The following is a 12151-nucleotide window of genomic DNA, read 5'->3' as shown; positions in this document are numbered from 1 at the left end:
CCAAGACGAATATGAAAAGATCCCTCCTTCCCCTGTGGCGTAGAAAGATTGTTAATGCGTTTTGCGGGTGATGGAATTGCTTACGCATTAAATGTATTAAATGTGAATCTCTCTGGAGACCACTTTTGAACTATCTGCCACCAGATACTTGTGATACGGCACAGGAAGGACACATCAGTATTACATGGAAATCTCTAGAGGCGAGTTTATGACGATGGAGGTCATGTGGCTGCTGATGCGTGATTACTGGATGCTTACTGGTTTCTACTGTCAGTGGAAGTGGGTCGCAGAGGTTGTGTGTTAGGAATAGTATCGGGGCTGGACTAACCCCACACTGGGACATAATGAACTACTGGCCACCTGGTTGTTCTAATATTTGCTGTGTGTCAGTTAGTCTGTGTAAAATATCAAACTGAAATAAGGTATTATTTTGACACAAGGCAGTTAAAGAAACTACATCAACGTAATTGGCTCACAGTGAAGCTGTGGGCTTCTAGGCCACTTTGTCTAGTTGGTAATCCAGCCTGGATAGCGTTATTATCCATTTTGTTCTATTGCGTGCCCTTTTTAAATTTTTTTTTAAAGGTTTCTTTTTAAATTCTGTGTTTTATTTATGTGCTAATGTATTTTGTATTTATTTTATGCTTCAAAATGGGTACACAAGTGGGTTTTTAAAGAGGTTACGGGGTTAAGAATTTGAAAGCAGTGACTATAAATCTGTTAAATGCTCATCGTGTGCAACATCCTCTGTGATGGAAATGTGTTAAAAAAGAACCTTAAATTCACCTGCATTCAACAGTGTTTTATGTTGAAATATAGTGGATAAACATTTGACTTGCATGAATATTATGAGTACTTTCTTCAAAAACAATAAATAGCAGCACTCAGAAGGGTTAAATACAATTAACCTGCTAGCATCATCCCAATTCTTGTACTTGGTATAGAGACAGGTTGTGCTTTTCATATGCAAACGCAAAATAATGGCAACCACTTCAAAATGAATAAAATTAATGATATTCAAAACAGATCTATCAAATGTCCATGCTGCTCTGAATAACATCTGTGAATAAATACTGGGATATGGAGATTAAATTCCCATAGATCATGCTCTTATAAACATTTACGTAATAAAGAGGACAGGAGGTGACACATCATGGTATGAAAAGCCTGATTCATTTTCATTGTATAAACTGTAAACTACACTCCTGTAGTTCTTCCTCCATCATAACTGTTGCATTAGCAGATACGGAGATAATCCCCAGATATAAAAACTTATTCCAGAAGGGAAAAGGTGCCTAAAAAATATCACTGCATTAGGCCACACCAATGACTGAGGAGCAAGGCTTAGGTCAAAGTTCACATGTCCTGATACACTTATAGAAACAACCACAGACAGGCACAAGTTTTAACCACAACATGACCTTTTTGAACCAACCTGCTGTCAAATTAGACGGGAAACAGTCACTGCCTAAAAGGCTTTCACCAACGAGTCCTGAAAAGTGTGCAGTCTCTCTTCAAGAGAAACCGACCAAAGGAATATATCACAGAAGAACAAAAAAAAAAAGGAAACAAAATTCTGCTCCAGTAGTCACTGGGAGGGTACAGCACAAAATTCAACACCTGTCTCCTGGTGCGCCATCTCCTATTCGCACCAAAAAAAACAGGAGCCAGAGAGTTCCCGTTGGACTCTGAGTGGCTGCTGCATGCTGTCAGTCCTCAGTGAATTGCCAAGAGGAGGCCCCTCAGATCTGGGTGTGGTGGTGTTGGTGTCCGGGCGGCGTGTAGGGAGGAGGCGCCGGGTTGGGTTTGATCCCCCGGCTCTTCATGTAAGAGATGAACTGGTCGGGGATTTCCGCCAGCACATCTTTAGCGAGCCGCGCCATGCTTAACACATGGTTACCAGTCCGGTCCATATAATCTCTGAAGGGAACAAACTGAGGAAAAACAAGAGACATAAAAATGATGACGATAGGTTAATATACATGTGGATACAGAACAATGTGATTTTACTCTAACTGCATTCAACACATATGGTTTTGCTGTCCTAACATAATACCATGGGTTTTCAGACCACTGCTGGGATTCATCAAAAGCTCACAATATTTTTTGACAATGTATACAAGTAGGTCTTGAAGGCAGGGTGAGACACTAAATGGAGAAATCCAGGAGGCTCATGTTTAAGCCTCCATGTTAGTCAACATTTGCAGGATCCTGCAAGCTTTAGGATGATCATCCGTCACTAATCCTGTGCTTTGGCTTCCCTCAGGAGTGAGAGGAAATAATGAGATAAAGTGAAAAGACAAGTTTTGTTACTAGAGTTTGATCAACTGCTTTATATTTTTCGCTCTTTTGTATTATTTGTAACAGCACATATCCCCCTGGAAAATTCTTAGCAGAGGTGGTAAGCCATCCAAACCCAGTTACATTCATCTAGTGATCAATGTAGCCAATAGATACGTGCCCTAAGAGGAATGTCCATTACTGTCAACACTGTCAGACATCTGGCCTTAGGTTATTATGCTGTCATAACTTCAGGCAACCTTGCATATTGTCCTTTGCCCTCTATTGAGTCACTTAACTCTTCAGTTTTGACACTGCACAAGCAGAAAGAGAACAATTTAATAGAAAGAATGTGATAATTGTGCGAAACATTTTTCCTCAAGCAAGATATAAATATCAGACTGTGCTTGTGTCTTCATGGGAATTCATAGGAAGCTCACCGCTATCCTCATCTGCTTTTGCTGACAGATGGTGTTTTATTGTACCAGCACACCTGAAATAACCGTATGAATGCAAATGTGAAAACATGGAAAAAATTGCCTACAAATGGTATATCGAGTGGCTAAAGACTGCATTAGTTCTAATATTAGTCCATATAAAAAGTAGTCACCCCCATGAAAAATGTCCCCTTTTATTGCTTTTCAGCATTGAATCATTGTCAGTTTAATTTGCCTTTTGACAAGAATTTACTAAAAAATACTTTTTTTTTTAATGTCAAATTGAAACAGATTTCTTAAAATGTAGGCGATTGCATAAGTATTCACCCCCTTTAAAGTGACTCACCTAATTTAACACAGATGAAGTCAATTGGTGCTAGAAGCCACACAATCAGTGAAATAAAGATCTTCTGAGTGCAGTGAAAGTGTCTCAAGTGATTGTAGTATGAAGACACATGTATCTGGAAAACCCAGTCAACACTGCAAGCAATTCTGTGAAAATGTTATTGAAAGGCATAAGTCAGTGGATGGACACAGGGAACATTTCCAAGACACTGAATATCCCTTGGAGTGCAGTTCACTCTATCATTAAGAAATAGTAGAGATATGGCACATGTGTAAACCTACCCAGAGCAGGTTGTGGTAAAAAAAAAAAAAAAAAAAGAATGCCTGTGCAACAGTCAGACTAGAGAAGGAGTCACCAAGACATCCATGACTCTTCCAAAAGGAGTTATAAGCCCTCGCAGCTGGGATGGAGAAACTCTGCATACAACAGCTGTTGACAGGGTTTCTCGCCAGTTAAGCTTCATGGGAGAGCAGTGAAGAGGAATTCACTGTTGAAAAAGTTCACATTAAATATCAACTATAGTTCACCAGTTGGCATGTGGGAGACTCTAAAGTCAACTGGAAGATGGTTGTTTGGTCTGATGTAAACGTAGCTTTTTGCCCATCAGACTGAATGCTATGTTAGATGGACACATCCCCACCATGAAGCACTGTGGTGGCAGCGTCATGATGTGAGGACGCTTTTCAGCAGGAGGCCCAAGAAGGCTTGTCTAGGCAGAGGGAACAATGAATGCAGCAAACTACTGTAAATTCCGGACGATAAGCTGCTACTTTTTTCACACACTTTGAACACTGCGGATTAAACAATGACACGGCTAATTTATGGATTTTTATGAATTTGACTCGAGACGAAAGTGACATTTGGAGCAACACTGAAAGAGAGAGAAGAAGTGTGAGACGAAGGATTCTGAGGCTGTTCAATTCCGACAGTGAAGAAGACAACTTTAGTGGTTTTAGTGCGCAGGAGGAAGATGAGGATCGTGATCAGTGACTCTTCCTGGTAGGCTATTGTATTTTTTATTTTCTTAACCAGCCGTGTTACAGGCACTGTTCGGAAAAAAGCATTTACAGTACGTATTTGTGTATGTTACCGGTACGTATTTAATTACAAGTTTTAAACAAAATCTTTCTGTGTAACAGACGTGGACACCTGCGGCTCATAGACAAGTGCAGCCTATATATGTACAAAATTTGTTTTCTTTTTAAAGCTGGTGGGTGCGGCTTATATTCAGGTGCGCTCAATAGTCCGTAAATTGCAGTACAGGGAAAGCCTTAAGGAAAACCTGATGCAGTCTGCAAGAGAACTGTGACCAAGGATAAAATTGCTTTTAAGCAAGACAATGATCTGAAGCATACAGCCAAAGGGGCACAGAAATGGTTGAAAGACAACAAAGTGAATGTTCTCAAGTGGCCGAGTCAGAGGCCAGACCGTGATCCAATTGAGAATTTGTGGCTGGACCAGAAAAGAGATCATTTACACACTCAAAAGAATGGGGGTGAAACTGCACTGTCCAGATGTGAAAGACTGATGGACACCTATGCACACAGGCGCTATACTGTAATTGTGGGCAAAGGTGAAACTACTAAATACTGACTTGAAGCTGTGAATCCTTACGCATTTGCTCATTTTACATTATTTATTAATTACCAGGCATTACGTTGTCTAAATCTGCTGTCACTTTGACATGAAAGGGTCTTTTTAAAAATAAATTCTTGTCAAGAATCACTTAAACTGATCCCAATCCAGTGTTGAAAAGCAAATAAAGGAGAAAGCTCCTAAGGGTGGTGAATGTTCCTTATAGACACTATAAATATGATCCTGCTTTGCGTCCTTACAGTGTTGTGTAAAAAAGACAAAAATGCTCTCCAAAACTCCAGCATTGTGTGTTATCGACACATGGTCATAGTTAAGATTCTCTGTGTGCTTCCTTGGATTCTATGAACTTGGACCCCTCTCTGTTTGCCTCTTCCTGGTGTTGATGTCTGCAGTGAACACAGTCAAAGTTTTTTTTTTTTCTTTCTTCACACTGTTGAGGCCGTCACCTGCACAATGTCTCTCTCTGCCAGCTTCCCTCGGGATGAGATCCTGATGTCATCACCATCTAGTTCCACCATAGCTGGAAGACACAAGTTCACACACACATGCACGCATGCATGCACACACACAGTGTGAGAGCTCGGCAAAGACGGCTGCCTTCAGGACAGAGACTACTGATGGTTCAGTCATAACACACGGTATTAATGCATTATCTTTTTGTGTTGGGAGAGAAAAAAAGGATACAGAGCTGTACAGCTGTAATCTGTCTTTATAGCACATCTAATCAACTAATAAGTCCTTTATTATAGCCTGTTTCGCAATTTAGAATCATCAGCACTAAACACTGCAAACCCAACAATTAACCTCAGCCGTTTCTTCTACAATTACGCCTGCATCCACCTACGCATCCGCTTCTCTAGTGACTCAGATGAGTTGGTACAGTCATTTTTCTCTCTGGTGTTTCTCAGGATGAGTGCCAGGGAGGTTAACACTGGCTGTAGTCGCAAAATTAAATTGTCAATTATTCAGTGATGCTTTTATCTGTTTTACTGACCTGATTATTGTACATAGCATTAAAAAACAGAATATAACACCAAACGAAATTTGATATGATTTCTGACTATTTTTACAAAAGGAAATGAGTGAAATATTTAATAATACACTGATGCTGCAGTTAAAAAATTAAAGTTACTGTACCGTCAAACTCGGCCTGACCCACTCCAACTATGATGATGGACATGGGAAGCTTGGCCCCCTGTAGAGAAATAAAAAAACAAAAACGCATTGCCACTGACCTGTAGTGCTCATTACTGTGACATTGCTGTGACATTATGACATTGTCGCAGCTACATGTTCGCCCACATTACAGCCACACTAATGCTTTGCAACACCCGTTAACTAGCTGAATGACCTTTAAGTAAGAAAAGACCTCGAGAAAAAGAAAGAAACAGAGGGTGAGTTAGAGTTGGAGAAAGAGGCTGACACAGTGAGATGTTAACGTGAAACTTGATGTGTTTCTCAAACTTGCTTTTGTCTCCGCTTTCCTTATCCCAGATATTTTATGTCCCTGAATCGTCCCATTTTCTGTCATAAGAATGCACCACGGCTCTTATCTGGGGATGACACTCTGTGTTTGCCCGCTGAATGTTCGTTATCAGGATGAGGAGTGGAGATTAAACTCACTGACAACACTAACAGCATCACCTGAGGGGCTGGGCCAGCAGGTCAGTAGTATCAGTGCTGACGCCGTTTTGATAAAAAATAGCCAATCTCACCAACAGCGGGCTCCTCGCATAAAACTATTTTCACTCAAAGATATGATTGAATTTATCTCAAAATTTACAGCCAGGACAAATGAAATGCTGACCCGCAAAAGTAACTGTGTGTTGACATTAAAACTGTAAGCAGCTGGTTGAGGCAAAAGTCAGACTTTTGTCTACACGAAGGAGAGGAAAAAAAAAAGTGACAAGTCTGCCGGCAGACAGCTTGATAAGGTCTTACATGGCTGTGGATGGATGACTGCATTTATGAGGCAGGAGAGGAGGGAGAGGGAGGAGGTGCCAGCTTCAGTCACTACAGCAACCATCCTCATTCACCCGCCCAGCCACTCCCAGGCCACACCTCGAATCACATAACACTGCATTCAGCCTCCCAACTGTGGAGAGAAGTGGCTCTGAACAAAGGCAAAACCTAGATAGAAAAACATGAAATATAAAACTGCAAATTACGTCAAGGTTAATGGAACATAAAGGACTGGAAAATATTTCAATATCATGGTATATTAACCCTTGTTGGAATTGCATTGTGATGATATGGTCTCGCTATTTAATTTAAATTAATTCTCACATGAAACCTACTGTGATTTAACAGTCTGTGTACGATGTCTTCTGTGAGAGCACGCACCATCTGCACCTATTCATGTGTACGTACTTGCACAAGCTCCAATTTTGTCCACATAATACAACAAAGGGTGACAAAGAGAGTGTCGACAGATTTTCAGGTATTTGCTCATAAACGTACAGGGTTGTTCAAAGGTTTTAAGCACTTGAGATGTTTAGATTAATATTTATCGTGTCAAAGTGTCAGATTGGTTCCGCATTTGTTCCGCTGCATGAAAACAACCCCAAACATGCAGCCAGAACCACAACAATGAGTCCTGCAAGTTCTCAAGACGCCTTAAACAACCTGCCGGATAGCTTGTAGAAGTGTGTGCCAGCATACTTAGTGAGGATAAAGGCGTTCACAACAAATACTGATTTTTATTTTGCTTTTTTCTGTTCGTATGAAGTTATTTGATAAACTATTCATGACATTATTTTTGAAAGTATATGCATATGTGTGACAAATTGACTTAAAGTTAAACCCTTGGCCCTAAAGCGAGGGGATCGGCTGGCTCTGTTACACTGTGGGGGCCACTTTGCTGGCATGGTTTGCGTCCATGCTTATACCCTAAGAGGGAAGGGTTACTGTAAATGAATAGAAGGTTGTTCTGAATAATAGAAAATGATCTCCTCTTCTCATCCATAGGGCATGGGGGTGACTGAATGATTGGTAGGTGTAACAACTAAGGGAATCATATGATATTTGTAGTCACCAGATCTCAAATCAAATGAATGTGAGATTTTATTAGACAGAACTCTAAACCATCACTATCAAAACACCCAATCAGGGAATATCTTTTGGAAAAATGGTGTTGCATTTCTCCACTGAAGTTCCAGAGACTTGGAGGGTAAAAGCCAAAGGAGCACTGAAGCTGTTCTGGCAGCGTGTGGTGGCCCAGTCTGGTACGTTACCTCAGAACTATGAATTTCTGCACAAAATTTGTGCCAATCAAGAAAATGTAGAATTTTAGTTGCTGGTGGCACCACATGAAAAGTCAGGATTCACCAGAATCTGTAGAATTCATCCTCTGGGTACATAAGTGTTTGTACAACAGTGAAGGGGAAGTAATCCAGTAGTTGTTGAGATATTTTAGTATGAACCAAAACTTTGGAGGAACTGATCAGTGTCAAGAGTCAGACCACTGCTGTTTCAGTTATTTTTTCCAGATGTTATTTCACTTGGATTTTTGAGCTTCGCTGTGTGGAAAGATGTATGTGTTGATATGGACATTTGAATGCCATTTTCACATATAGGACATCTGCTGAAGGGAGCAACTTTCTCAGTGCCATCCTAAATCTCATGTGAAAGCGGATTTTGTGATTTTACAACTGGCTTGGTCAACAGTCAGGGTCTAGTATGCAACTTAAACAACTTTATTGTTGGGTAATTGAGAGGGGAAAAAAAAAACATCTCCTAAATGAATATTCCAAGCAATGCATTTTCAAATATCTTAAACCTAGCTGGAGGAGCTCTTTGTAGATAGATAACACCATAAATGCTCAATGCCAAAGCTGCTATTATCTGTAACAAGTTTCCTGGAGGACCATATCTTCACAAAGCCGTCATATTAAGTACATTTTTATCTCTGGCACAAGACAAATGCACTGTGGCAAATCAAAAAAACCTCTTATTGCCACAGGGATGAGAGCAGTTTCTGTCAACACTGCCTCACCCGCATCACATCAACGCGATTATCAGTATTCACCACAACTCCTGTCAGTGCCTGTCCTCCCACACACATGCACATGCAAACACTCACACTTGCAGATACCCATGTGTGTGTGTGTGCGTAGCTGGAAAGATACGCACGCATCCGAACATCAAATGCCACCAAAAATAACCTGGCAATCCACCATGCTCCACTTTTGCCATCCTCCTGTCACCCCGTCTAACAGGAGAGATCCGGTCTAATGAGACAACAAAACAAGGCGTGAATCAACACCCATTACTCCAACAGCTCACTCTGGGGGTGCTTCGTAAATCCAAATGTCACGCGTGTGCATGTGGGTGTGTCACAAACGGGCTTATGGATATGTGTTTGGAGAAGCGACTGTACTGTCCACACACAGCGGTCACCTGAGTCATTAGACCATCTCTCATTGGCCGACTCAAAGGTCAGCTTCAGGAAAAGCTTACTTAGCTCTATTGTTCACATGTTGACAGAATGAACTTTGCAGAATAGAGCATAGATTTAATATAAATAAAAAGCTTTTAATGTTTCAGCATCACATACTTTGCTATTGAGATTCCATAATTATCTTCAAGAAATTTTATAGCTATATAAAATATAGTTAACGCTGTTCTTTCAGCATTTATGTAACTGGGTATATTGTTTGTATGAGACCTCAGTGTTCAGTTATTTTATTTCTAGTAACTTCACTCTTAAATAATTGTGTTTATAGTCCTATTACAAGAGCACATATGGCAAGACAGCATTAATCTGCAACTCAAGTGTCTGCCAAAAAAATGCAATGCCATGAAACGGCTTTAAAAATTACATAGCTATTTGTCTCCTATTCTTACTTCCCACCCAAACTTGTGTAAGCTGTCATCCAGCAGTCACCTTTGTAAATGCTCCACCAGCTGTTGTTGCTGACTTATGACTCCCTTAAGACAGCTTGAATAAAAAAGAAGGCAATGTGAGGTAATTTGCTGTCTGTTAAACTCCCTCCTGAAACAATAAATTTTCCAATCACAGCTCCACAATTGTACCTATAGTATACAAGCAACACCTGTCAAGCTTTAGGATTTCTTAACACAACAAGATGATGTGCCGCTTGGTATTGAAGGGTTTTCAGGCGTCATTTACTAAATCAAAATCACAAAAACACAAATGTAAGAAATGAAACGATCCGTCTTATCTGCTCAAACATAAGCTGCGGTGATAAGCTGCTTATTTATGTCAACTACACTGGTAATTCTGAATTAAAGAATTAGCTGACTTGTACTGTGCAGTGGTTAGCACTGTTGCCTCGCAGCAAGAAGGTCGCCGGTTTGTGTCCCTGTGGGGGCACCGGAATCTTTCTGCGTGGAGTTTGCATGTTCTCCCCGTGCAGGGTGGGTTCTCTCCGGGTTCTCCGGCTTCCTCCCGAACAGTCCAAAAACATGTTGAGGTTAATTGGTGATTCTAAAATTGTCTGCAGGTGTGAATGTGAGTGTGCTTGGTTGTCTGTCTCTAAGTGTAGTCCTGTGTCCCCTGCCTTCACCCTAAGTCAGCTGGGATAGACTCCAGCCCCCCCGCGACCCTAGTGAGGATTAAGTGGTGTATAGATAATGGATGGATGGATGTACCGTGCAGTAGGCTATTTCTCCGCTTTGTGGATGCCGGTTCCTAGATACTGTTGATGTTTAAGCAAATGTTTTTGCTCTTTAATGGACTTAGAGAAGGTCACACTCCAGCAACTCCAGCGTTGCTATTCTAGATGGTGTGATATTCACCATACTGTTTGAAAAGACAAGCAATTACGTGGCCCACCACCCTTTACTCGAAAGCATGGACGCAGGTGGAGGTATGAAATAGTTGTCGACCTTTGCCTTTGCGGTTTCTCCCTTGACAACACCTCCACCTTGGCCTGATTCCACAAGCTGGCACTAAAGCTGGATGACTAGCAATGATAAAATCTGTCAATGACAGTCATCTTTTGCAGCCAGAAAAATTGATACTGGCCAGCTAGGATGAATGAATAGCTTCTTTTGTCCATTTATCCAACATAAAGGACAGTAATTACTAAGAATACTGACTGTTAAACTGCCCTAGTTATCACTGAAAGTGACATGCAAGGCGTGCAAGAAAGAACAGTAGTAACAATTATCGATAAGGAGCATAGCAAACAGTCAGCGATTGTACAATATGCTTCACTTCATTAAATGCAATGTGCAGGACCATGATAAGGTCATGACATATGCAAGAATTGTCACCCCTCGAATTTAGATCCTGTAGGAATTATGTAAAGAGCTAATGGAGCGTGGAACCTGTACATGTTGTGCTGTATATAAAGACATCCTGCAGTGCTGCTTCAATAACAAGCCCACAACAGTCAAAATCATGTCTGTCAAATCAAATGGATAACTGAGCCATAAAGTGCACCACTTTCTACATTAATTTAGATCTTTTATTGTTTCTCCTACCCTTTTTCTCCACGCCGTAAACTTTAAACATTACCACTTACAAAACAAGTCCTGCACCCAATACGAAGTGAATGGAGGTAAAATGGTTTTGAAGTGAAGTGCTTTTAGTGGGTCCCTGCACTGATAAAGAGATAAAACACAAAGCACTGACAGATAACAAGTAGAAGATGAGAAAGGAAAGAAATCAAAGGCAGCAGGGGATTTTGTTATAGATTGAATGTGGTGACAGAAGTATGGAGACAGGAGACGAAGACAAAGAGATCTTTGAGTGGGAAAAAGATGGAGAGAGACAGCAAATGTCTTTGTGTTTGTGAGCAGGGGAGTCTTGTAATTCCATAGAGAGAAATAAAATGAGGCAGCGGAGGGACCCGGGCTGTGAGTGGAGGAGGGGCTGCTGAGTGACTGACAGGTGGATTTTTGTTGTGTATCAGAATCAGCTATGACGGATCAACCCCCTCTGTAGCCCAACATGGACACTCCCAAAATTCACATTAAAAATACCCGCATACACAAACCCACTCTGGAGAGTTGTGCACATTCGCTCTCACCCCGTTACTCAGGTCTTTCTCGGAGATACTTCACCGCATGAATCAGTATGAGAAAGACTTATATAACCTCAGCACTGTGTCCTCCCTCACCCAGGATCCGTGGCGAGTAAAAAGGAAAGCAGTGCAAGCATCGGTAGGCCAGAGGAGTGGAGGCAGTGAGATAGAGCAGCAGGCAAGATCTTAAAAGGAAGGTGTGGCTGTTCTAATGTTTTGATTAACAGTCGCAAATTCCCTTTAAATCCAGTCTGCTGGGTGTTCTGTGCCTGCGGCGGGCTGAGGAGGAAGAAGAAGTGGAGCAGAGAAAAGAGGAAGAGACCGAGGGAAAGGAAAAGGGGAAGGAAGCCTGCCACCTGCTATTTAAAGACGAGAGAAAACAGGAGTGAGGACAGGTTTTGAGGAAAGCTTTAAGGAAGAGTCTCAATGTTGTGTTTTTTTATTTTTGAAGGTAATTGATTATTCCATATATTGATCTTGACAGCACTCTGTGCAGTTCA

At 41.1% G+C, this 12151-nt stretch overlaps 1 protein-coding gene across 1 annotated transcript in view; it reads right to left on the bottom strand.

Annotated features, from left to right (window-relative positions):
- Positions 1-1742: 1742 nt before the first annotated feature.
- The window catches only part of cpne5b (copine Vb), a 131576-nt gene continuing 121167 nt past the window's right edge, over positions 1743-12151 (bottom strand). The window contains exons 18-20 of the mRNA XM_008295681.1: positions 5797-5854; positions 5106-5179; positions 1743-1934 (exon numbers count right to left, since the gene is read on the bottom strand). Of these exons, the coding sequence (XP_008293903.1) occupies positions 1743-1934; positions 5106-5179; positions 5797-5854 (324 nt within the window). The remainder of the gene's footprint in view (positions 1935-5105; positions 5180-5796; positions 5855-12151) is intronic.

Source organism: Stegastes partitus, unplaced genomic scaffold (genome assembly GCF_000690725.1).
Source record: "Stegastes partitus isolate 25-593 unplaced genomic scaffold, Stegastes_partitus-1.0.2 Scaffold1069, whole genome shotgun sequence".
In the NCBI taxonomy this organism is placed as follows: Eukaryota; Metazoa; Chordata; class Actinopteri; family Pomacentridae; genus Stegastes; species Stegastes partitus.
The sequence above is the reverse complement of the archived record's forward strand: the minus strand, read 5'-3'. Positions and strand labels throughout refer to the sequence as shown.